The sequence below is a fragment of the Coturnix japonica genome, chromosome 1 (genome assembly GCF_054131305.1).
Source record: "Coturnix japonica strain WE chromosome 1, WE-NBRP24, whole genome shotgun sequence".
In the NCBI taxonomy this organism is placed as follows: Eukaryota; Metazoa; Chordata; class Aves; order Galliformes; family Phasianidae; genus Coturnix; species Coturnix japonica.
This window is the reverse complement of record NC_140663.1, coordinates 96,048,581-96,073,407: the sequence shown is the minus strand read 5'-3', so window position 1 is coordinate 96,073,407 and position 24,827 is coordinate 96,048,581. Positions and strand designations below refer to the sequence as shown.

Here is a 24,827-nt window from a genome sequence, read left to right as displayed (position 1 = left end):
GGCGTTTCAGCACGTATTTATAACACACAGGCCGTTAGTTCAAAGGGCCCGCGCCCTGCCCTCCCCTCCCCTCCCCCGCTCCGCCGCCGTCCCGACACAAGATGGCGGCAGGGGCGGTGCCATAGGAGAGAAGGGGAGGAGGCAGCGGCACGCGGCGCATGGAGCCGCTCTAGTCCCGTCTCTCTAGCCTCGTTCCGCCGGCTCCCGTTGCCGGGCTGGAGGCTGCGGGAGGCAGCCGGCAGGGGGCGCTGTGGGCTGCGGAGCGGCGGCCATCATGCTCGGCGAGCCGGGCCTGTGCCGCGGCGTGTGGCGGCAGCAGTGGGTGGTGCCGGTGCCGGCGCTGCGCGGCGCGGGGGGTCGGCGCCCGGCGGGATGTTCCGCAAGGCGCGGAGAGTGAACGTGAGGAAGCGGAACGACTCGGAGGAGGAGGACGAGGAGCGCGATGAGGAGCCGCCTCAGGAGCCGCCGACGCCGGCCTCCGGGACCGGAGGAGAAGGGCCTGGCGAGGCCTCCGCCGTGGCCCTGGCGGCTGCGGGCACCGGGCTGCTGCCTCTACCGCCCGGCTGCGTGCCCCTCGCCCTGCCCGGCAGCCCCGCCGCTTTCGCCTGCGCCGCGGGCTACGGTGCGGCCCTCGGCCTGGGGCTGGGCCTGATGGGGGGCGACCGGGCCGGGCTAGGGGCGCTGCCGGCTCACTCCCCGTTGCCCCCCCCGCCTCCGCCGCCGCCGCAGGGCAACGGGCTGCCGGCCGCCGGGCGGCCTAAAGAGAAGAAGCGGCCGCGGGAGAACAAAGAACTGCCCCGCGCCAGCCTGCTCAGCTTCCAGGACGAGGAGGAAGGTGAGGCCGCGGTGGCGGGACTGGCCTCGCGCCGTGGTTCGGTTTGTTATCTTAAGGCAGAGGGCTGGTCCAGGAACTTGGGCTGTGAGGGGCTGCGGCCAGACTTCGTGCGGACAGGGGTGTGCTGGCAACGGAAAGTGCTCATTAGTTTTATTACGGTTTAGCGGGGTGAGTTACTGTCACGGCACCCCGACTTGGAAGGGACCCACGGGCATCACCCAGTCCAGCTCCTGGCCCCACATAGAAGTAGCCGGACGTGGATTTGCACGGTGCCAGGCGCTGTGCCAACAGCACACGGGACAATGGACACGGGGAAATGGTTTTAAGTTAAAAGAGGGAAGATTTAGGTTGGGTGTTAGGGGGAAGTTCTTCACTAGGAGAGTGGTTAGGCCCTGGAACAGGCTGCCCAGGGAGGTTGTGGATGCCCCGTCCTTGGAGGTGTTCAAGACCAGGTTGGACGGGGCCCTGGGCAACCTGATCTAGTAAAGGTGTATGTTTGGTGGCCCTGCTGAGGTCCCTTCCAACCTGTGTGATTCTGTGTTCGGCATCACCGGGGCAGCAGTGCTGATAGAGGGCGGACTTTGCTGGCGTTTTGCATCAAATTTGCTTTTATCCCGAGCGAATGTGTTTGATCACCTGTTGTCTGAGTAGACTCTGGGTGAAATGATGGGTATTCTGTTGCTGAGTTCCTAGCGGCACTTCTTGAGATCTAGGTGCAAAAGAGGTATAACAGCTAACTGTGCTTCTTGGCAGATCTAACGTGGTGTTTTTCAACTTTTTCTTTTAAAGAAACCGAAGAAGTTTTCAAAGTGAAGAAATCAAGTTACAGCAAAAAGATTGTAAAACAGTTGAAGAAAGAATATAAAGAAGATCTTGAAAAATCCAAAGTTAGAACGGAGGTCAATTCTCCAACAGATGGTAACTGCAAAATTAACAGTAACTTCTCTAATGGCAGAGATTAAGAGTTGTAAATACAGATCGCTTGTTTTTGGGATGATGACTTGTCTGTCTTTTTATAGGGTTTAGTATACTAGAGCAAATGTATACCTCACAAATGCTATTCTGATGATGATAGAGAACTTTGAATCTCTGTCAGGTAGATACGATTGCTGAAGGATGAAACTTCTCAGATAGCTGCCTCTACAATTGTCAGTAGATTTCAGTAGTTTATGTTTCAGCGCTGTTTGTGTCAGTTCTGTTTCTTTTCTTCCTCTTATTAGTTCAGCACTACACCTAGTGCTTGTCTGACAGGATGTCCTTGCAGTGCAGCTTGTCAGAAAGAAGAAATGAGGGAGCGAGCAGTGATGGTTTTTTGTTGTTAAGTAAATTACTCAACAGCTGTGTGTTTCACAGTTTGACCTTAGAGCAGAGTTGGTGATCAAGATAATAGGATGAAAGTATTTGAGCAGAAGGACTTTTTAACAATACACAGCCTTCCATAACTTGTAGGTTGAGCCTGAGATTTTGGTTTTGGTGTAATTCTGCTGTTGGTTATTGGGAAAATCATTGGTAAAGTGTCTTGATATATTTTCCTCTACCGCTAACTTTGGGTAGAGTGAAACCTCCAACTCTATGAGTACAGGTGTTATCTAGAGATCACAGTGATACAGTTGAAGCTTATGGAAGTTGAATGTATTCCCATGGATAAATTTGCCTTCATTTGGTTTCAATCCTACAATGTTAATACTTTTAAAAAAGCCTCCAAGTGTCCTTCACCAAAGAGTAAAATGTAGGCTTTATTGTCTTAACAGTGGAGCCACCACTAGAAAAGACAGGACAAATTAAGGACATAGGTCAAGAAGATGGGACTGCAAACAGTGAACACGGTGAAGAAGAAATGGAAGTTGAAAGTGAGAAGGAAGAAGAAAAACCAAAACCTGGTGGGGCTTTTTCAAGTGCTCTATCATCGCTGAATGTTCTTCGCCCAGGTTGGTTATCACAGCGTGTCTGATATGTTTAACAAATGCTTTTGCCAGTGTTTGTCTTTGAGTGTCTCAGTTATGGGTCTGCAAGGTATCTCAAATGTTATCATTTTTCATCTAATAAGTTTTCTGTCAGGCCCTGAGGCCAAAGAAATCCAATTGAGAAAGTAGCTTGCTAATTGGTAGCTGACTCGGGTGATGGCTTGCTCCCCAAATGGAAACTCCATCTGCATGCTTTGGGTCTGCGTTTCAGGGGAAAAAATAATTTCCTAGTTGATTCCCAAGTGACTTTTCCTTCTAGGGTAAATTGCAGAATGTTCTTACATCTGTGGAATTACTGTAAGCTTGAGAAAAATGTCTCATTTCAAGTATAAAGAGAATGTGAACTTTAATCTTTTGTCCATGACTAGTCAAAGTAGCGGTAAAGATTTATTAATGCTTCAAAAAATAGATATGCGGGGGCTATTCTTTTTGTTACCTAAGTGAGCTGCATTAAACTTCTACTAGTGATTTTACTCTTTTTTTTCTTTATAATCTGGGTTTGTGGGCTGGTTTTTTATTTCCTCTCGGCTATACAGTTTTATTAGTGATGCCTTTCTTCTTTGGTGTCCCCTGAGCTGCCATCATCTGTTGAAATGGCTGAGGATTTTTGTTTCCCTCAAAGGAATAAGAGTTAGGGGCAATATCTGAACAGGAAGTGACTTCAGAGGAATGTCATTTTCTTCTTCCTAGTGCAGCAGTTGGTTCCTGTAAAAGGCAGGAACTCCTCTTCTCTAGGAGTGCTTCCCAAGGAGATTTCAAGCTTCTGCCACTGTAGCATGTGAGCTAACAAAAGCAGAGCCAGATCTTTTGGCAAAGATTCCATATCTGAGAGCTATTGCTCTGAAAGTTTATGTGTGTAGCTTTTGGGTTGCTTGCAAATCTGTGAGTACAGTTATATTTCTTTTTTCCTCTTGTTTTTTTTGCCACTTTCTAACGTGCTTTGGTAGGATGGCAGAGATGAGTAAGAAGGAGTTGTAATACCTGTTTGGTTGCAGTGGATGTTTAACACTGTGAACGTCTGTCTCTAGGAGAAATTCCAGATGCTGCTTTTATTCATGCCGCTAGAAAAAAGCGTCAAATGGCTCGTGAACTTGGAGACTTTACTCCTGTTGACAGTGAACCAGGTAAAAGCCGCCTTGTTCGAGAAGATGAAAATGATGCCAGTGATGATGAAGATGATGACGAGAAGAGGAGGATAGTTTTTACAGTGAAGGAAAAATCCCAAAGGCAAAAGATTGCTGAGGAAATAGGTAAAATCTTCTCAGAGAGACAGCTGGTCAATATTTGCACTGGTTGTATTGCAAGTGCTCCCTTTCAGCGTTTTCAAAAACATGTTTGTCAGACTGAAGTCTGGAGTTAAATTTTGTTTTTAAGAAAAGTTCTGCATAATGGAATCTACTTGTAAACTTCTGAGCACAGATTCTGTTCTTTTGGTTAGAAGCACACAACTTTATTTAATCTGGTAGAAACATACACTAAGGAACAATTAGTATTGCTCCTATATCGTTTTAACGTCTGTATACTTGTCAAAAGAAAAACATTAGTTTTTGAATGTAGGATTCTGCTTCCTAGCAAAGAAGTGAAGTAACTTTCTGGAGAAGGAGGAAGAGTAAGAGAACAGATCTGTAATACTGGAGAGCTTTGCTGGCAGTTAACTGCAAACTTATCCATTAGGTTTTTGCAGTGGAGCCTCTGCAGTAATGATTCATGGACTAGCATCCTTAATTTCTTGTGGAGAAAAAGAGAGAATGCACTGAGATGTTCCCACCAAAGCTTGGCCTTTTAGGTTTTGGAACTCATGGTCCTTACTATGAATATGTTAATTTGTTTTTGTTACCTGTCTGTTTCGTTCCTCTCCAGGTATTGAGGGGAGTGATGATGAGGCACTGGTGGCAGGAGAACAAGATGAGGAACTCAGTAGATGGGAGCAAGAACAGATACGGAAAGGAATCAACATACCTCAGGCATGTATTTTGTTGTGATCTGCTCTTATTCTGTTTTTGCTATATTGGCTAAATCTATTGTAAACTTAGGTAGTTTACAGAAGGCTGTATTGTCTGAGAAGATCAGTGGGTGACTTCTGATATTCTTTAAAAAGAAATGAGAAATCAGATTTTAAGTATTGAGTGTTATCCATTTCTGTAGTCTCTCTGTTAAGGATAGATGCTTACAGTGTACGCAGCATATATTTGCAGCCTAAAATAGAGCTAAAACAATGCCGCTTTGAAGAGACCTCTGTTACTATTTGTCAGTGGCTTTACAGTTCATAAACAGAGCTGTTTTTATGTTTCTGTGTCTTCTCTTGTGGTATAAACATGCGATTGGAATCAGTAGCAGTCTGTGCCATATGTCGTCACAGTAAAGTTGCTATTCAGTTGAAGATAATAATAGTGTTTTTAAAAAACATTCCAGAAAAGTCCTAACTAAACACCGATTTTAATAGATAGTCTTAGTGAAATTGAGTTTAGTTCAAAATAGCTTGTTACCTTAGGAGTTGTAGGCTGGATAAAATTGTGTTTAGTAACTTGCTGTAAATATAAACATTTAGAATAATCACGATATTAAGACTTCGTCCTTATAAGAAGTTGCTTCTGAATCCTTAGGTATTGAAAGTTCTAGGGCCAAACCCGCATGGATTTGCCACACAAATACGTTTCTGACTGCCATTTTCATTTTATAACATTTAACATGTGAAACAACGTGTCTTCTTTCCCTGAAGTCTAACACAGTACAATTATCTGTCCTCATATCTCAGGTTCAACCAAGTCAGCCTCCTGAAGTGAATAATCTGTACTACCAGAACACTTACCAGACATTGTCTTATGGTTCGTCATATGGCATTCCATACACTTATGCTGCGTATGGATCATCGGAAGCCAAGTCTCAAAAAACAGATAATACAGTTCCTTTCAAAACACCCAGTAATGAGATGACTCCTATTACTATTGATTTGGTAAAGAAACAGCTTAAAGACAGGTAGGACAGACCATCTTTTTAGACTTAAAGACATTTCCCCTAGCTTTCTGTTCCTCAGGCATCTTTTAGTCCCGAGAAAACAGTTTCATCGCTGGAAAAGTACTGACTGGCACATCCATTAAAAAAAAATTAAGAGGCAAACAAAAAAAAGCTCAAAGTGAAGATGACATTGACACTTTGTTCGAAAGTCTCCCTGGATTGTGACCATTGATCTTGTTGAAGACAGGTCTGAGTTGCATCTTCTGGACGCTACACAATCTGATAGTCAAGAAGTGAAAGGCCAGTGAGGTGTTTAGCTTTATCAGCAGATTTCATTCTTTTAAACTGCAAATGAAAACTTTACTCTTCAGTAGAGAGATAATTTATGTTTTAGTGTAAGCTTTTTCTTTTGTTTAAAAGTTGTAGTCTGTCAGCTACACAAGAGTTCCTACTAAGTGAACATCCCGATTGCAGAGGGAACTTATTAATAATGAACAACTGCAACAATGGTTTGTATGCCCACTGTAGTGTTAGAAACTCCACTAGTAAATCAAGTTAGAGGAAGGCAACTGCTTTGGAGCAGCCATAATTCATCTGTGGTTTTTGTTTGTTTTTTTTTTTCTCTCTCTCTTCATAAATTACTTTTTCCTCTCCATTTTTCTGTAGGGCCAACCTTGTAGTATTTTAAGTGTTACCGACTCCTGTAAAAATTTGGAGGAGTTGACAGCATAATGAACTCAGCATTAGAAAATTAATGCTAGAAAATGAATTTAAATCAGTACTCTCGCTGTTTATGTAGAGAGGAGAGAAAGTGACAAGCGAAAGTTAGAGAATGCCTACAGTGTTTCCATATATATACTTAGTACTTGCACTGTCTAATATCTCAACAGTCTGAAGGATAGAGACTTCTGGATGTAAATTTGTTATTTATCCATTGCCCCTCAGGTTGGACTCTATGAAAGAATTGCACAGAGCTAATCGGCAGCAGTTTGAGAAACATCAGCAAAGCCGAGAGGACTCTACCAAGGCAATTGAAAGATTAGAAGGGTCTTCTGGGGGTATTGGTGAACAGTATAAGTTTTTGCAAGAAATGCGAGGGTATGTCCAAGACTTGCTTGAGTGTTTCAGTGAAAAGGTAAGGATGTAAAAACATTCCTTTTTTTTTTTTTAAAAAAAAAAAAAAAAAAAAAAGTCTCTTAGTACGTGCCAAACACCACATCATGGTTTTTTCAAAAAGCCCCCTGAGAACATATTCTCCTAAAGGCTTGGTTATTCAGGTGCTGAAGAGATAGCGTCATGAAAAGTAGTGTTGGTTATCGAGAACCTTTCTTTCGCAGCGTAACACATTAGTGACTTTAGATCACCTAAAAACATTTCTAGATTCTCTGTCCCTAGAGTGTTTCACCTTTACGTAGATGCCACTTTTGGCCCGTGTTGGATATAAGGTGAAGAAAAATAACAACTGAATTACATTGCCAGTTCTTTAAATGTTTTATGAACATAATAAGAAAGATTTGTATTTTGTATTACAATCTTCCTCCTGACAGATAGTTTTATGGCTTTGTTAGTGCTCTAATGTCTGAAGAAGAAAAATTGTAAGCATCTGAAGACAATTAAAACAGGTACATCTTGTAGTATACATCATGTAGTATGATATTCTTGCGTGTTTCTAACTTGAGAACTTAGTCTTTTTTCACTATCTTATTCGTTATGCTATATTTAGTTAGTTTTCTTTTAAATATACATGTATTTGCGTATGTGCACACATACAGGAGCTGTAAAATTCAGTTAGCAGTGTACAGGCTTCATTGTCTTGACTCAAATACAATAATATGTCATCTTATTATTGTATTAGCTGCCAGAATTACTTCAGTGGTCAAAGGTGCTGCTCAGATATCTTGTTAGGTGTGAGAGAGGACTATTGAAGCATTCTGACTCCTAATCAGTTAGTAATTGTCCATCATTAATGCTTCGTGAAGATTCCCATCTTCATTCTTGTAAGCTAGAGAACTATCGGTTGTGGACAAACCCAGGATGTTTGGACCAGTTAATTTGCCCAGCTAATTGATTAGTTACAAAAAGTATTGTTCACAGAAGAAGCAATATTCCTGAGTTTCTATTAGTGCACTAGGTATTGAGGGATAATCAGTTTTCCCTTCTTTTCTTTGCCATTCTATCTTTGCTGGTTGCACAGATGCCTAAATTCCAAACTAAAGAGAAATTATATTCTTTGTCTGAGATAAGTTTGTATTTCAGAAGTCAAGTGTCTGTATACAGTGTTTGTTTTTTAAAAGAACTCTTAAAATCAAAGAGAACGTCCACACAACTTAACAACAGCAGAAATATATTGTTGTGTGGTTGTTCTCTTTGATTGTCCACACAATCTTGTTCAAATGTTTTCTTTAAACAAATTGGTTTGGAATGCATTGTTTTGAGTGAAAGCCAAGCCCCTTAGTCTTCCAGACTTCATTTTAAATTGGGAAAGTTTACTGTTAGCAAATAGGGGAACAGTTTCTGTCGTTTTTTCAGAACAAAGTTTTACTTTACGGTACTAGGAAGTAAGTCAGTTCTAGTTGTGATGATTAGCTGTTGATAATTTAACAAACAGGCTTGTCAAAGCTGCTTTCTTGTAATACTCTTTTGTGTTCCCAATGGCTGCTTTAATAAGGATTCTGTACTTGACCCCTCTTCCCCACAACTTTCCTAGAGTACCCCCATGCCAGTCCCTCAAACTTTTAAGCTGTGGCTTTTATCATCTCATACTTAAGACTGTTTTAGGAGATATTTTGTTGCTTTTTATTTTCAATTAGAGGCTGTTATAAGTGCCTGTACCTGCAGTGAGTTGCAAAATTAGGGTGTCAAACAGTTTAACTAACAGATAAATTACATAAATTACAGTGTCATTTGTATTCCTCAGACCTTTTGCCAAATAATCTATTTTAGAATTCAGTATTTTAAGCATGACAAAATTACTATCAAATCAAAAGTAGACCACAAGTTGTTTTCAAAAAGGGGTTGAGGAGGAGGGAATAAGAAGTAATTAATGATTATCAGGTTTTAACTAAGTAAAATAATGAAATGTAGCAGGAAAATAGTCTTTCTGTTTTCTGAGTGTAGACGTAAGTTACTCTCAGCTTTCTGTAGAACCTGTGGCCCTTAATGCCACACATTTGAAACAATTGCATTTATCTGTGTTTACAACATAGAATGTATGTAGCTATTATAATAATAATAATATATATAATTATTATAATATATAAAAGCAAAAAGAAATGTGTCCTATGTGCATATATGTAATAATACTGTGGGGCTATACACATCCTAAATCTGTAAAGCCAGGGCCTTCCCTGTCCTTTCAAATACGATGCGTTGATGCTCTCTCTTTATTGTATGAAGTCTTGTCATTGTTATTAGTCAAATTCACATTGATATTGGTCTGAATAAGGAAATTGTTTGCTGAACAAGCACAAATGGATACACAGTGTACTTGTCCTCTTCAAAAAGAGTCCATTGCTCCAGAGTTTCCTTGTATGTTCATAGTCTTAGTTTTTGAGAACAAAAGGTAACGACGTCATGAAGTAGAACTTTTTTCTCTGATAACCTTATTTCTGCACCTATGTGCCATGTTCAACCCTTTGATACCCCAGCCAAGCAAGACTATTTTGTCTGTATTCTGATTTTGTAGGAATGCTGAATGTTATAAATGCTTTGTCTATTGGTAAGGTGTGATAGAGAACATAATGGGTCAGGTCTTACATGATCGCTAGAAACAAGCAATAGAAATGCCAAATCCTGTATGGTCATTTCCCCCACAAATGGTAAAACCAAGGAAACTGAACATTTTTTGCATCACTAGTAGCTTCAATTGTTAAAGTTATGCCTTCAGAGAAGGCTGGGAAGTTGTAATGTGTCCATTGCATTTTCTCCTTTTCAAAACATAGGTTATATAGAAAGATCAACTCATCCAAGCCTATCTTTGTTAGCGTGATTAGATGAACTCTGTTTTGCCTGCAAAAGCAATTTGTCTGTGTCAGGAAGGGGCTTGAGATTAGGTTTAAATTATCCTCATCTACTAAATGTTCAGAGAACTTTTCATTTTTTCCTCTCACAGTGAATGCAGGGGGCGAGGGGGAAACTGTAAAATAAACTGCTGAATTTACGGTAGTGACTTAAAAAGAAGTGAATGAATGAGAGCTCTTGTAGTCGGTGAACCTGTCACTCATAAACCACAGTACTGATAAAAGAGTTATGGCTTCTAAGTCTCTTATATTTTAAGTGGGAAGTATTTTGGGTTCAGATATTGAAATGCATAGGGTTTTCTGTTGGTTTGTTTTTGTTTTAAATTATTCTATCTGTTTATACTGAGGCAATTGCAGAAGAGCCTCTAGAGATGCTGTCAAGATTTTTCATTTAACTTTTCAATTTTAGAATTCCCTTGACATATGTAAGGGAAGAAACAGTATTTTCTTTGGCAAGCTGCATTATTTCTTTTATAATTATTACTTATTTTTCCTAAATTGTCTTGAATTCAGAATGTGCACTTTCAACAGTGGGATTTTTCTTCCCCGCCGCCTTTTCTCTGCTTTGTTTTCTCTGAAAGAAAATTGCATGTATTTTGAGCGACTCCACAGACTTTAATCTCTACAGACCAGTTTATACCACAAAGAGCTGATATTTCTTTCATTTAATTTGTCCTCTGACGTGCGTGTCATCCTCAGCTGAAATGGCTCTGCAGCTGTAATGTCATAATCTTAAATTTTACTGGGGGAATTCTTTAAATAGCTGCTGAGTCACTTTCTAAATTACGTCAGGAAACAATTTCTGACTTTATTTCTTTTTTGGGGAAAAAAATGTAATCCTGGATGATAGGCAGCAATGAAATATCTAAGCTAAGGCTGGAAGACTGGACTAAACATATGTTTTGGAGGTAAGGAGGATATGGCATAAAAATATTCATACTAGCAGTAACTGACTCACGGGACTTGCCTTTCCAAATTAAGAGATCATGAAAAATTTTCTTTTGCATTCGGGTGATGATGGTGCTCTAATTTTAACTTGTCCCGGGAAATGAAATTCTGCAAAACTAGGCAGTGAATCTGCTATTTAATGTCAGGATATTCCTGGCTGTTATCATCTATTTTTGTAGCTCCTAAAATTCAGTCTAATTTTTAAAGTTTATTTTTAAATAGCAGGTCTGACTGAAGTGTGTATCCTTCAAAGGTTATACTTAGTGCAGAACTCCTATTTGTACAGTTTTGATTTTAATCATAGGCTAGAATAACGTTTTATTGATTTACATGTTCACATAATGCGTTTACGCACTGTGTTACTGCATTTCAGCAACATTGTTTTACTTCACTTTAACAGTATTTCTGTACATACTAATAAAAGCTACAACAAAACAATACCTGCTAGTGTTTGGTAGGTTAGAATGATTATTGATTTTCTTTTTTTTTTTTCCCCACTGGATAGTCAGGTTCACATAAAGTATAGGATATTGCTACATTTTTTTGTTTAAAGTTAGAGTGGATCCAACCATTGCATGATAAGCTTTGTAGCAACATTTAAGTGCACTTAGCAGGGAGAACAAGCACTTTAAATAACGTTTCACTTTGAAATGATCATCTTAGTGTTTTGCCTCATTCAGTCCATACCAGTTTCTTTCAGAACACTAATCATTGTGATTGAAAGCTGCCTACCTTCTTAAATGCATGTGTTTTCTCCAAGTTGAAATATTTCCTGGTCCAAATGACACAAATGATTAAAACAAAACAGCTTGTGCTGCTAGAAGTGCAGTGACAGTGCTATGCTTCGGAATAGTGTGGTACCCCAGAAAGCTAAGCACCCGGAGGATTTGATATTACGTAGTGTGTTGTATTTTTACAGGTGCCTCTGATTAATGAACTTGAATCTGCAATGCACCAGCTGTACAAACAGCGAGCTTCCCGCCTTGTCCAAAGACGACAAGATGATATTAAAGATGAATCTTCGGAGTTTTCAAGCCATTCAAGTCAGTCCATCTTGAAGGTTTTTATTATTCATTAAACAACCTTGTTTACTTATTATGGCTAATTTTAAATGTAAATGTTTAAAGTATGACTGCCTTGAAGTTTATCCTAACTCTCGAGATAGATAGAATCAAGTTTAGATTAAAAGTTCTCTAATCCATTTTGGTTTAAATTCAGAGCCACTCTAGCTCTGACCTCATCTCTCCTTTCTATTGCTCTTAACTATGTTTCCTCTTTTCTAGCACTGAATTGTATGCATGGTGGTAGTGGCCAAACTGGTGCCACGACTCCACACTTTCATGTCAGAATTTTATTTTTTTTAATTACTTTGAATCTGGAAATTTCCTGTAACATCTGCATTTAACTTTGTACAAAGCCGTGAAACATTGGGCTAGAGGCTACTTTTACCTGATGCTCTACTTTGTAGGTAGCAGAAGTGTTTGATTTCAGACTGGTAAAGATATGGAAATGACTTGCTAAAAATCAGACTGATACAACATAAATCCATATGGATTACAGTTCAAAGTCAGTTAAAACTCTTGCTTACTGTTAGTGTGGAGATGGGGGATTCTCAATGAGTTTTCTTGTGGCAATCACTTAAGTACATAGAACGCTACAAAGGTGTATTACCTTAGATGAAAACATACGTTCCTTGGAGGAAGTTTTGTTCTGCATGGTAAATGATGGGTAACGTACATTAATAGTAGTCTTCTTTCTGTTTTGGAGAGTACCTCATTTCTAGAATAGCTTTCCTGTCTGTCCTATTGCTGACCTAATATTCTATAATAAAAGCCATTTCCTATTCTGTCACTGAGTGTGATAAAGCATTAGGGCATAAGATTTGGTCATCTCTTTACAGAATGGTCAGCATGCATGTTCCTTTACTTGTAGCCTCCAAGCATCACATGTTGGCTTTGCTATTTTACCATAAAAAAGTGCTTGTGAGAACTAGATATCTAGTGTACTTTGCCTAAATTAAGCCTAAAATTGATTTTACTTTATTTTTTGGACTGGAATTTGACGGTGGGGTAGTGACATGTCATTATCAAGATCTTATTTAGCATCTGGGAATCTTGAGAATAAACTGCACGACATCTTGAAATGGTTTGGCTCTTTGAAAATCTCACGGAAACTAGTGAGCTAATGTCAACCTTCAATGTGTTGTGCAATGCAGACTCAAACAATCTGCGTTCCTTCATATAGTGTCAGAACACCAAGGGGATAGAAGTCAGTTTAGATTTGTCTGCCATGTTTTGCTTTACTTTTGCGTAAGGATAAGTAGCTTTGAATAACAGCATTTTCTTTAAAATGGGTATGATTTACTCTGTGTATTAAGACGCATAGTACTTCTGATATCGACTTGTGATACTAATGCAGAACATCACTGGTATTTTTAACGATAGATTTGTGAATGGGTTTAGTTAGAACATTTAAACTTACTCCTGAGATTTGGATAGGCTTGTGTTTATATTTTGATGTTTGTACCTTAGCGGGTGGACTTGAGCACTGACTAATACTCAATTCACTTCTAAAAATTCACCTCAAAAGAGTAAACAGGTTTCACTGTTAGCTGTGCTATTGTCAGGAACATCTTTAACTAATTGCCGCTTAAAAAGAGGAGGAGAGGAAGACCCATTTTCCTGTAGATTTTGATGCAGTTGAAATTGTGTACTATACAAAGAATATAGATATAGAGGTAATGGCTAGAACTCTAGAGAATCATATATTCTGACTCCCGTCACTCTATCCATCTTTTTGTTCATTTTAATTTCAGAAGATACATGGTAAACATGTTTAAGGAGCTCTATATGTTGGGGAATATTCAATGTCAGCAATTTCTGTTTAAAATATTAACTTTTATATAGTTGTGCACTGTTGTGAGAGGGACAAGAGCGAAGTATGGTGAAAACATTCTTCTATTTGACATTCAAGTGGAGATTTTTCTGAGCCCCATTACTTCCTCTTTTAACCTCTACATTTGTGGATTCTAGGCTTCTGGATACATCTTACACTTTCTACTTCAAATTACATTTAGTTTAAAGTAGGTACAGGGCTCTTGTGAAACAGCCTGTAGTATATTTATATAATTGTAGAAAAGCATTTTAATTTTCATCAATGTAATTTTACAGATAAAGCACTCATGGCACCAAACCTTGATTCTTTTGGACGAGACAGAGCGCTCTATCAAGAACAAGTTAAGCGTCGGACTGCAGAAAGAGAGGCTAGAAGGTAGAGTGCTGGGATTTCTTGTCCATTGGGAGTTTTTGCCTGTTCTCAAAATGCAGTTTTCTGGTGCAACATACTAGCATGAATAGCAGTGTTTGTTCTTCTCCTGGGAAGGGTAGAAAACACTTCAGATGGTATTCTCAGGAGGGGTGTCCTAAGTATCCCAACTTAACATCTGAAAGTACAAAACAAATGACCATTAGATGATGCTGATTTAGAATTTCTAAGAGAGTATAATAAGCCTATTTGGTATCTGTGTGGATTCTGCTGGTTCCTCTTCTTTCCATTGCTTGAGGCAGCAGCACAGTGGGATGTTTGAGGCAGTGACAAGCTGGTAGTTACTTTCAACCTGAATTTCCTTCCACTTTAAAAGTTATAATTGTGTTCATGATACAGGGGGGGGAAATGTAACAACTGTATTGTACTGCTTATCGTTTTTAGAGCTCGTCGTAGACAAGCAAGAGAGCAAACTGGGAAAATGGCAGATCACCTTGAAGGCCTTTCCAGTGATGATGAGGAAACGTCAACGGATATTACAAACTTTAATATGGAGCGAGGTTAGAAAAGATAAAGAAGCCTTATGCTATCAAATGTAGACAAAACAGAGGAAGAATAAAAGTTGACCCTGTACATGTATTTCACCTTATTTTGGAGAAAGTGACAAAAATTTCATAAGCTTTTATTACAGCAAACTTTGCAGGTGACAGAAAATGATCTTGACTGGAAACATTGCAGAAAGGTTCTGTATGGTCTTGAATTTCCCTCATGGTTTTATGATTGGCTTGCTCAAAGTAGCCTTAATTATGCATAACCCTAATCATACAGTTAATGGAATTATAAGTTAATCTAACGTCTCTTATGCACTGTAAGAAACCTGAAATTTGGGAAAATATAGTTTGATTAAATGGTTGAGAGGCAAACGGAATACTAGAGGTAACTGTGAAGGCAGTAGCAAAGTAATATCGCTTTCTCACCTTGAAACTGAGTACAATTATCAGTAATGAAAGAAAAATTAATCAAATTAGAAGAAGCACGGAGAAGTAGATTGGTATAGACCATGCATATGGAACTTCTTGTGTATATGTGAGAAGGGATGATGCAGCCAGGAGAATATTTATTTTGTACATTGTGAGAACTGGGGGCATAAAGAGAAGTGATCAAAAAGTGAGTTTCTTTTTGCACAGTGTGTAATAAAAATGCTTAAGTCATAGCTGTCGGCGGTTGTGGAGAGCCAAAGTATAACTAGATTAAAAAGCAATTAAACTGTCTAGAAATGCATCAGAAGTGCAGACAATCACACCTTTAGTTGCTGGCCCATCACCAGAATTGCAAATGTAGGCAGAGAGCTCTGATTGAACACAGAAACTACTGAAGAGTTGTTAGGTGCAGTAATTCGCTTCACAAGTTAAATGATCTAGATTAAGAATTCTGTGTGGCTGTATTGCTTTTTGTAACTCAGCACTGCTACATTTACAAAATCCTTTTTTACAAGTACTGTCAGCTTCTGAGTAAGCATGGGATTTCTGAAGCATTTTTTAATCACTCGTAGCTCACCCTTACGACAGCCCAGAATGATCGCTGAGCTATAAGGAACAGAGGGATGCACTTCAGGTGGAACAGTATGAGTTGGAAGGTACTTAGAGATTAGCTGCTCCAAACACTGGTGCAAAACAAGGCCAGCTCTGAAGTTAGATCCACACCTTTAGGAATGCATACAGTAATTTAAAGCAAAATTATTGGAAGTTTTAAGGCTAATAGTTTTTGGTTGTTTTTGTGGGGTTTTTTTTGTAATGTTGGTAAAAATTAGCTTATGTCAGTCAGCATTAAAGTCTGAAAGAGGTTTTATGTGCAATAGATTAATAACTTATTGCTATTTTTTTCTCTTGATGACCAGATCGTATATTGAAAGAATCCAGCAAAGTTTTTGAAGATGTCTTGGAAAGCTTTTACTCAATTGATTGTATTAAGTCCCAGTTCGAAGCTTGGCGTTCAAAGTACTTTGCTTCCTACAAGGATGCTTATATTGGCCTCTGTTTACCGAAGTTGTTCAACCCTTTAATCAGACTTCAGCTGCTTGTCTGGACTCCTTTGGAGGTAATGTCCTGGGCATGCAATATTCACAGAAGGTTCTGTATAGTGTAGTTCTTTCATATATCTGCAGAGCAGGGTGAATTGCATCTTTGCTTACAAATGCATGTTGTAGGCATGAAGCTTAAAGTGGTCACCAGTCTTGGGTTGAAATGCTTTTCTCGGGAGTTCCTGGACTGTTGCCTGCTGTGTTCCTAGTAGGCGAGAGCTGAATTCAGCATGTACTGACACCTTCTCAGGGAGCAATATAGACCAAAAACCAAACCAAATCATGTATTAAATAATACATCTAGGTTTTAAAATATTTCAGAGAAAACCGTGATTCTAAAGATAATATTTCTTCAAGAGAAGTGGAATGAAGAAGCCTGTTTTTCAAGTGTGCTTGTGATCTCTGTCCCTATATTATCCTCTTTCTTTCTCCCACTCACCCCTTCATGCCCCATAGAACTCTGGCTGGCAGTTTTCAACTCTTCCTCCTAGTACTTATCACCCAGTAATTAGGTAAGGAACATGGGAGGAGCAGGACAGCACAATTGCAACACAGTGTCCCTGGCAAGTATTCAATGTCCAGCTTGTGTGTGTACTGTCAGGAGTAGCCATGAGAGGACAATCAGTTCACCTAATTTTGGCCTCCCATTTTACTTCCTAGCAGTGAAAGCTCCTTAAGTAAGATTTTAGAATTATCTTTTGCTTCACTGTTCCCATTATACATCTTGCTAAGTTTGAAAAAGTACAAGGCTTTTTAATTCAGAAAGCATCATTTTTAATGCACAAGTGGACTCTGTTTTTCATGTTTCCCTTATTGTGCTCAGGTGTAGTTAGTTGTTAAAATATGTTGGGTGGCAGCAGCTGCCCACAAAAGTAGTCTTGCTTCAACCATTTTCACTTTCATGTGATTTGGTGATTGTGTGATTCTACAATGAATTTGTTCATTTGGCTGTTATTCTTTATTTTAATGTCTTGACTTGAAATGTCTGTTTAGGAAGCTAATATCTTCTCAATTCATTTTATTAGGGCAAATGTCAAGATTTTGAGACTATGTTGTGGTTTGAATCGTTGCTCTTTTATGGCTGTGAAGAACAGGAGCAAGAAAAAGACGATGCTGATATTTCACTATTACCTACTATTGTAGAGAGAGTTGTTCTTCCTAAATTAACAGGTATAATCTTAGGAAAAAACAAAGGGGGAGGAGAAGGAAGTCGATGATTATTTATGCCATTAGATTTTACTGCTTTGTAAATTACTGTCCTTCTATCTGTATTTGAGCATTTGCAAAATGGAGTAATTCTTTTATCTCTTTACTAGTGATTTCTGAAAATATATGGGATCCTTTTTCTACAACACAAACATCAAGAATGGTAGCAATTGTACAAAAACTAGTAAACGGATATCCTTCAGTGGTTAATGCTGAAAACAAAAATACACAAGTAAGTTTGCTCTTTTTCACAAATGTCTTGGATAACGTTAAGGAATTTGAGTGTATTTGTAATACACTATATTGGGAAAAATGTAGCATGTTTAATGAGGGTCAAAATGTAGTTTTTGGAGTTTTGTTTAATTATTTGATGTTCTGTTGACTAATTAGAGATAGCAAATGTACTAAGACTTGTTAGTCTGCTTGTCTGTGCTCTGGGCACTTTTAGGATCACAAATGTTCTTTATTGTTTTTAAATGAATTTCTGAGTGCTTAACTACTAAGCATTACATTGGTTGTTATTAAAAAAAAATAAAACTTAATCTGTTTCAGATGCTTTTAAAGGCATTGTTGCTAAGAATGAGGAGAACGCTAGATGATGATGTATTCATGCCCTTATATCCAAAAAAGTAAGTCTGCTGTCAACTATGGTACTAGACTTCTCAATTAACAGGTCAGTGTCTTCTGACCGTGGCACTGGTAAGGTTTTTTCCATACCTCTGCATGGTTCACTGGCTGTATGTGGGAACAAATTGATTACCACGAGGAATTATCAGAAAACAAGCAAAATGGAAGAATTTATAGAAATGAACTTTGTTTGGGAAGGAGGAGGTCAGCAAACTTCAGATGGAAGTGACAGTGTTTGCTCATGAAAGAAATCTTTTACTTTCCAGCGTCTTAGAAAACAAGAACTCTGGTCCATATTTGTTCTTCCAACGTCAGTTTTGGTCCTCTGTTAAGGTAAGTCACTAAATGCATCTGTTAAATTTCTGGTGCAGTCAGCATAGCAATAAAATCCCCTTCATATTTGTGGAAAATGCTAGATGGAAAATGGCTTTCTCTCTAGCTGAAAGAACTCTGAAGTAGGGTTCTTAGCCTTCTGTAACACACTGTGTCCTCTTCAAAGGACTGCTAAGCGAAAGGGCATCGTTTTTATTTTTACACTGTGGGTTTCTTTGGCATATTTGTTGACCAAGGTTTTTTAATGTCATTGTATTTGTTTTTAAAAAAGAAAAAAAAAAAAAAAAAGATTTTAATTTACTTTTGTAGTAATGAGAGGATTTTTTTCTGTATTTCTTTAAGTAGCATGAGAATTTTCATGAAAATAACTTAGATAAACGGACAGTTCTCTATATCCCTCTGGAAAACCTGTTGATATATGTAAAATATAAAGCAGCTCTTAGTTTACTTGAAATGATGAAGAGTGAGAAAGAAATGTCCATTTGTGGAAGGTGCTCCATAGAGTTGTCAGAGGTCTATAAGAAGCTGCAACTGTTGTAATTTTTATCCTTCTATTGGAAGTGTTAACTCAGCTAAATAGGAAAGTATGAGACATTGATTGAACTGCTGAATTCCATAGTCATATAAACAGAATGTTTATCTAGATTTGTTTCTATTTAAAAGTGAGGGAGACCTTACACTGAACAGGTTTGCAATCACATCATTTACTACATTCAGCACTGAGTTCTTTGAAGTAGAAGTCAACTTCTTAAATGCTGCCCGGAGCAAGAAGGGGATAAAGCTTATTTATGAGTATGTTGTTGTTAAGAGTGGTAACTCTTTTATGGCTTGTGTCTCTTAAGAATGAAACTGCCCACTTCTGGCAATATTTTTTGGAGCATGGGCCATTTAGAGCTGTACATACAGTTATCACTGCAAGGCAGGTATAGATAGCATTGCAGAAGATCAGAGATAGAAGCTGGGAAGCAAGTCCCTTATTACTGTTTTCTGATTATCTGCTTTGACAGTGTACTGCTAGCTGTGTTCCCTTCTACAAAGCTGGCAGCAGTTTTCCACAGGCTGTATATATACCGCTGGGGAATAACAGCTGTACTGTTGGCTTAGCCAGCACTTCCCTTCAGACAGTTTCTGTGCCTTTTGTTTCAGCGTGCCTTGGAAACAAGGGCATACTGACAGCTTGCCTGGCAGTCTCACTGATGAGAGGCTGTGGACTTGCCCCTGTGTGGCATATGCTAGGTCTTGCTTGACTTGATGTTGACATCACATTTTGAGGTCAAAATGACCTGAAACTTTAGGGGCTTTTTCAACGGTTCTTTGGGCAAACATAAGCAACGTTTAGATGATGGTTGTTGTACAAGAATTTATAACACTCTAAGCTGTTACTTTATGAATTCTGAACACTTTTAGAACTATCAGAAGGCATATTCTTTTTGCTTTACTTAAGCCATGCTGCTGTACTTGAAGAGTCTGTAGCTACTTGATTAACTTTAAAGATTCATGACAATTTAAACAATTATTTTCCCTGTACTGTATTTTCAGTTGTTAGGAAACTTTCTACAGTGGTATGGAATCCTTTCAAACAAAACCCTCCAGGAGCTGTCAATAGATGGACTACTGAATAGATACATTCTTATGGCTTTTCAAAACTCCGAGTATGGAGATGACAGCATTAAGAAGGCGCAAAGTGTGAGTATATCAAACAAAATATTTAATATGTATTTAAAACTCACGATTACCTCTGAAACCTTGGTTTTGGTATCTAAATACTGTAGTGTTGATGAACCAAAGAGAAGCTTCTCTGGCTTATGCTTGGAGAGATTCAGTGCTTTTTCACTTGAAGTTTGGAACTGATGGGGGTGGAGGGGAGTTCCTGTTACATTCACTTGAGTCTTGTAGACACAGTCTTACCTGGTGACTTCACAGTCTGTGGTATTAAACTTTTAGCATTTGTTGTTTTGGTTTTTTTAACCTTTTTTTTCCCCCCTGTTTTGTCTAGGTAATTGCTTGCTTTCCTAAACAGTGGTTTGTTAATCTAAAAGGAGACAAGACTATTTCTCAGCTAGAAAACTTCTGTAGATACCTTGTTCATCTGGCTGATACAATTTACAGAAACAGCATTGGTTGCTCTGATGTAGAGAAAAGAAATGCAAGGTAACTTAGTTTGAATGATTCGATTGCAATACTTGTGCTTTGTTATTTGTATGCAAACACCGGTTAATATCTCCATTCTATTGCAAGTCTTTTGAAAGGTTGTTGAATTCAAACTTTAATTATTTTTTTTTTTGCTATGGTAGATGGGGTGGATTTTTAAAGGTATTTGAGAACTGCTGCTAAAGTTCATTAAGCATTCGTATCATTTTGCAGTAATCCTTAGTGTCCCTGATTGTGGCAGATTTTGTAGTTAATTGTTCTGGACTGCTTTGCCTTGTAAACCTGTTGCACATTCCTACGTAATGGCTCCAGAATTACAGATTATGCTTTTGTATACAGTGCAAAAATTCTGTCTTTGCTTATGCAACCAACTCGATGAACCTGTTTTCTCCTTGATCAGAGTAATTTTACTTGTATCTGATAACCAGCATAATTGAAAGTCTGGGTTAGGTGTGTGCATGAATGTGACTGCTAGCTGAGTATCCTGAAAAGCTTTGTGGTGGGTTGTTTAAATCAATGGTGAACTTTAAATCCACGCTGTTACACTGATACACAGGAACATAATGATATTGGAAGATTGTTTGTTCTCGTGCTATTGCACAGGGAGAGGTAGCAAGGTCAGTAGTGCAGCTGTACCAGAAAACCTATTTAAACTGAAACTTGGATCCTTCATTACCTGCATTTAGTCACTCTTGATACCTGTACTTGCCTGAGCCGTTGTTGAGTTACTCTTCAATTCCTGAGGCTCTCAGTGGAATTAGATCCTTCTTGTTTTTTTGAACTTATGCATAGCACTGAAATCCAGGGACAGGAATTTCCCTTGGTGTGAAGCAGACAAATCTTGCTTAGGACTCCTGTATCAGTTGTTGTTTTGTCCCCATTAAGACAAAAAAGAAGTCTGCAGCAGAAATATTATTTTGCATAACGAAAGAATGACATTTCTGTTCATAAAGAATCATAGAATCACCAAGGTGGGAAAAGACCTAAAAGATCATCCAGTCCAACCATTCACCTATTACTAATAGCTCCCACTAAACCATGTCCCTCAACACAACATCCAGTAAAATAAGTTGCTTTAAAGAAAAATGCATTAATTTCTCCTGAGAAGAAAGCCTATATTTTATCCACACCTGTTGATACTGGATTTCCAAATGTTTGAGAAAAGGCACCCAACCAGCTGGTTTCATTTTTAAGATGAATTTTGAGCCTCTAGTATTTTTTGATGGGACTTGGTGAAAATTCATGTCCACGTTACTTGAAAGACACTAAAATTGTTCTTGACTGTTGAAGAAGTACATTCTTCCCAGGACTGGGCTGGACCTGAATTGTAGCACAGTTTGTTGGTGGCGAGCTTCATGCTTTTGTAAGACATACAGTAAAACATATTTGCTGTTTGTTGTTCATAAGATTTTTGTTGTTGTTATTGTCATTTATCAAGAGAGTTGTGACTCACTGCACTCAGCGCCATAAATAATCCAAGACTTTTTTTAGTTTATACTGCATCTAGAACTGAATGACTAATTCCTACTTCCTCTTCCAATTTCCTTGCTAAGCTGATGACCAGCTTCATTTAAAGACTAAAGGAGATGTTGTAAAGTTACCTGAAACTGATTTGCTGATGAAGATGATCATGGGGCTGGAGCACCTCCCCTATGAGGACAGGCTGAGGGAGTTGGGTTTGTTCAACCTGGAGAATGTTGCGGGGTGACCTCATTGCAGCCTTTCAATACCTGAAGGGAACTTACTCCCAGGAGGGGAGTAAACTGTTTGAAAGGGCTGACAATAGCAGGACACGGGGAAATGGTTTTAAGTTGAAAGAGGGAAGATTTAGGTTGGATGTTAGGGGGAAGTTCTTCACTAGGAGAGTGGCTAGGCCCTGGAACAGGCTGCCCAGGGAGGTTGTGGATGCCCCGTCCTTGGAGGTGTTCAAGGCCAGGTTGGACGGGGCCCTGGGCAACCTGATCTAGTAAAGGTGTATGTTTGGTGGCCCTGCCAGGCAGGGGGGTTGGAACTACATGACCCTTGAGGTCCCTTCCAACCCGGGTCAGTCTGTGATTCTGCTGTACTGTCATAATGTGCTTTTCTGTTAATACTTCTACATGTTTGTTCTTTTCTTTTAGGGAGCAAATAAAGCAGATCATAAAGCTACTAGCAAGTATACGAGCACTGGATCATGCTGTGACAGTCGCAAATGATCACAACGTAAAAGAGTTAAAAATTTTAATAGAAGGAAAATAGAGTTTTCTGACATCTCGTTACGAGCTTTAAAACCATTCCTGATGTGTAATTTATGTACATATGTAAAGTTTCTTAAACTGTAAAGTATTGATCTTTGTTTTAATACAAAGTGCATTCTTATATACAGGCATCCTTTAAAAGAAATGACAAGGTTGACTTTCTTTGGAGACAAAAATGAAATTCCAAGGTAGTCATTTTCCCACAAATCAGGCTTTCCTCAAAGTTTCTCAAAATCTTGTTTACAAAAACACTTTGTACCCACAATTAGTGGTTATCTACTCCTTTGTTCATTGTTCCATGGCTAACTGGAATGTGTATAATATATTAAGTGTAATGCAATGCGTGCATATATTTATACCACCGTGTTACTTTCACACTGGATATGGAAATCTTTTACTGTTGAAAAAGCTTTTCCCTTTTCTAAAAATTACTTGTTTTGAAAATAAAATGATCATATTATTGGTCAGAAGGTTAAATCTGTGAAAATCGTTTGGCCTAAATAGTGGGAACGCTTCCAAATGCAACCAAACCTTTAAAAAGCAGCTGTGCTGCACTCAGACTGGAACTCTAAAGACTGTGCTTAGAAACAAGAGCCAAGAAAACACAAATCAGTGTTTCAACTGTTTTCTTAATGCAGGCAGACATTGCAAATTTGTGATTATTGTGGAAATTTACAGTATTTCCTAATCCCTGAACACCTTTCATTTTGAAGGAGAAGATAGTTCACCTGTGAACTCTGGGCCCCTCGGTGGTTAAGTTCACTGTTATCCCATTTTATAACTTCACCTTGGGAATCTGTTTCTTCTGATTGGCATGGCTAAAGATACAAAGCTGAGTGAAGGTGGAGAAAACTTTATATCCTAGAATTTGAAGTGTTTATACTGTACTAAATATTCAAATGTTACATTTCCTGCTAAATACCAGCTAAGATTACAGTCTTGGAAAGCAAAGCATTTAATTTTTTGGAAATCAGAAGGAGAATCCTTTAGAACAGGGTGATCCACGTTGGAACACTAGTGATTTGGTCTTGGGGTCTGAGGCACGTTAACAGCTGTAGCAGCCTTGGATAAGAGCTGTTTTCCTGGTGAACCCGGCATTCTGGGGGGAATTATAGCAATAAATTGACATCCTGGAGAACATAAAGATTAATTGTATTTTAAGGTCATGTCGTGGTATAAATGAATATATTAAAAATGTACCATTTGTAAGATGCACACTTCATTTGGACACAGAACAATTGTTTTTCTGAACTGTTGAGATCGTTGGAGTACATTCAGAATATCTGCTTTTAAAAATCGTTTCAATAAACTCGTCTGTCAAGGAGCTGCTGCAGTGCAACTTGATAAGCTTTGTTCCTTTAAGTGGTAAAGGAAAAAAAATATGCATGCTATCTATTTTTGTCATCTCAAACTTTTGCTTTTTTTCTAATATAGCACATACAAGCCTGCAGTTTTGAAGGTGTATAAGTGCAGTTTCAGTAGCTCAGGGCTCCAAACCTTGAGACAATATGAAATGTTGTTATTAAAAATGGAGGCATTTTGCTCCACTTTGGATAATGATTGGGAGAAAAAGGAAGAGATCAAGAAAATTACTTCCTTCTAATCTCGTTATAAAATATAGCTACAGAAAACCTTTATAAGCAAAATAACCACTTGCCTTTCTGCCCTTCTTCAGTCATTTTTCTCATTCATTGACCCAAATTAAATGTAACAAAGCAGTTGCACTTCATGAAGTGGTCTTCAAAAACGTTATACATCTGCTGCTTGGTTGAGTGACTGCTTTAAAATCCAGTAGTTCAGCACACCTGCTTTAAAATTACTTCTCCCATGGTTGGCTTTGTGTTGTCTTGGCATTCACCATCCAAATCAATGCACATAATGTATTCAGAGACTGATGTCCTGGAAGGTGATAAAATCCCATATGACATGGTAGTCTTAGTTATACTCAAAATTCTACGGGAACTCTTGAGATGTAGTAACCTCTTTAGGTAGTTAGCATCGTTTAGAAACAGGAAAGATGTATAACATTGCATGTAAAATTGGGGGGCATTCTGAATTGTGATAAAAGGGGGGTTTTTTTACAAGGGGGTTCCTGCCTCATTGCAGACAGAGTCCCCGCTAATGCCTACAACAATAAACACACTTAATAATCCAAGAGCCGACCACTTAAGTCTCTGCTCCAAACCATGAGGTAAGGTTTGTTTTTCT

At 38.8% G+C, this 24,827-nt stretch overlaps 1 protein-coding gene across 6 annotated transcripts; it reads left to right on the top strand.

Moving 5' to 3' along the window:
• Positions 1-151: 151 nt before the first annotated feature.
• Positions 152-23,943, top strand: PAXBP1 (PAX3 and PAX7 binding protein 1). 6 transcript variants are annotated; one of them, XM_015881458.3, is made up of 18 exons: positions 152-835; positions 1,625-1,753; positions 2,587-2,763; positions 3,828-4,049; positions 4,660-4,763; positions 5,555-5,775; positions 6,700-6,889; positions 11,641-11,764; positions 13,892-13,991; positions 14,430-14,545; positions 15,883-16,082; positions 17,091-17,235; positions 17,382-17,503; positions 17,824-17,900; positions 18,165-18,231; positions 19,771-19,917; positions 20,228-20,382; positions 22,503-23,943. In XM_015881458.3, the coding sequence occupies exons 1-18, from the start codon at positions 373-375 to the stop codon at positions 22,618-22,620; spliced, it is 2,877 nt and encodes a 958-aa protein (XP_015736944.2). In that variant the 5' UTR covers positions 152-372; the 3' UTR covers positions 22,621-23,943. The 6 variants fall into 6 exon arrangements, 3 of the variants coding, with proteins under 3 accessions (XP_015736944.2, XP_085384483.1, XP_085384491.1); XR_014939195.1 differs by having other exon boundaries at positions 153-835; positions 11,641-11,781; XR_014939198.1 differs by having other exon boundaries at positions 153-835; positions 14,430-14,727; positions 22,503-23,096.
• The last annotated feature ends 884 nt before the right edge of the window (positions 23,944-24,827 follow it).

Bases quoted from the DNA above. Each gene is read 5' to 3' on its own strand.
- PAXBP1 (XM_015881458.3), top strand. From the start codon at position 373: ATGTTCCGCAAGGCGCGGAGAGTGAACGTGAGGAAGCGGAACGACTCG. The intron at 836-1,624 runs GTGAGGCCGCGG...TTTCTTTTAAAG, and splicing joins CTTCCAGGACGAGGAGGAAG to AAACCGAAGAAGTTTTCAAA. The intron at 18,232-19,770 runs GTAAGTCACTAA...CTGTATTTTCAG, and splicing joins AGTTTTGGTCCTCTGTTAAG to TTGTTAGGAAACTTTCTACA.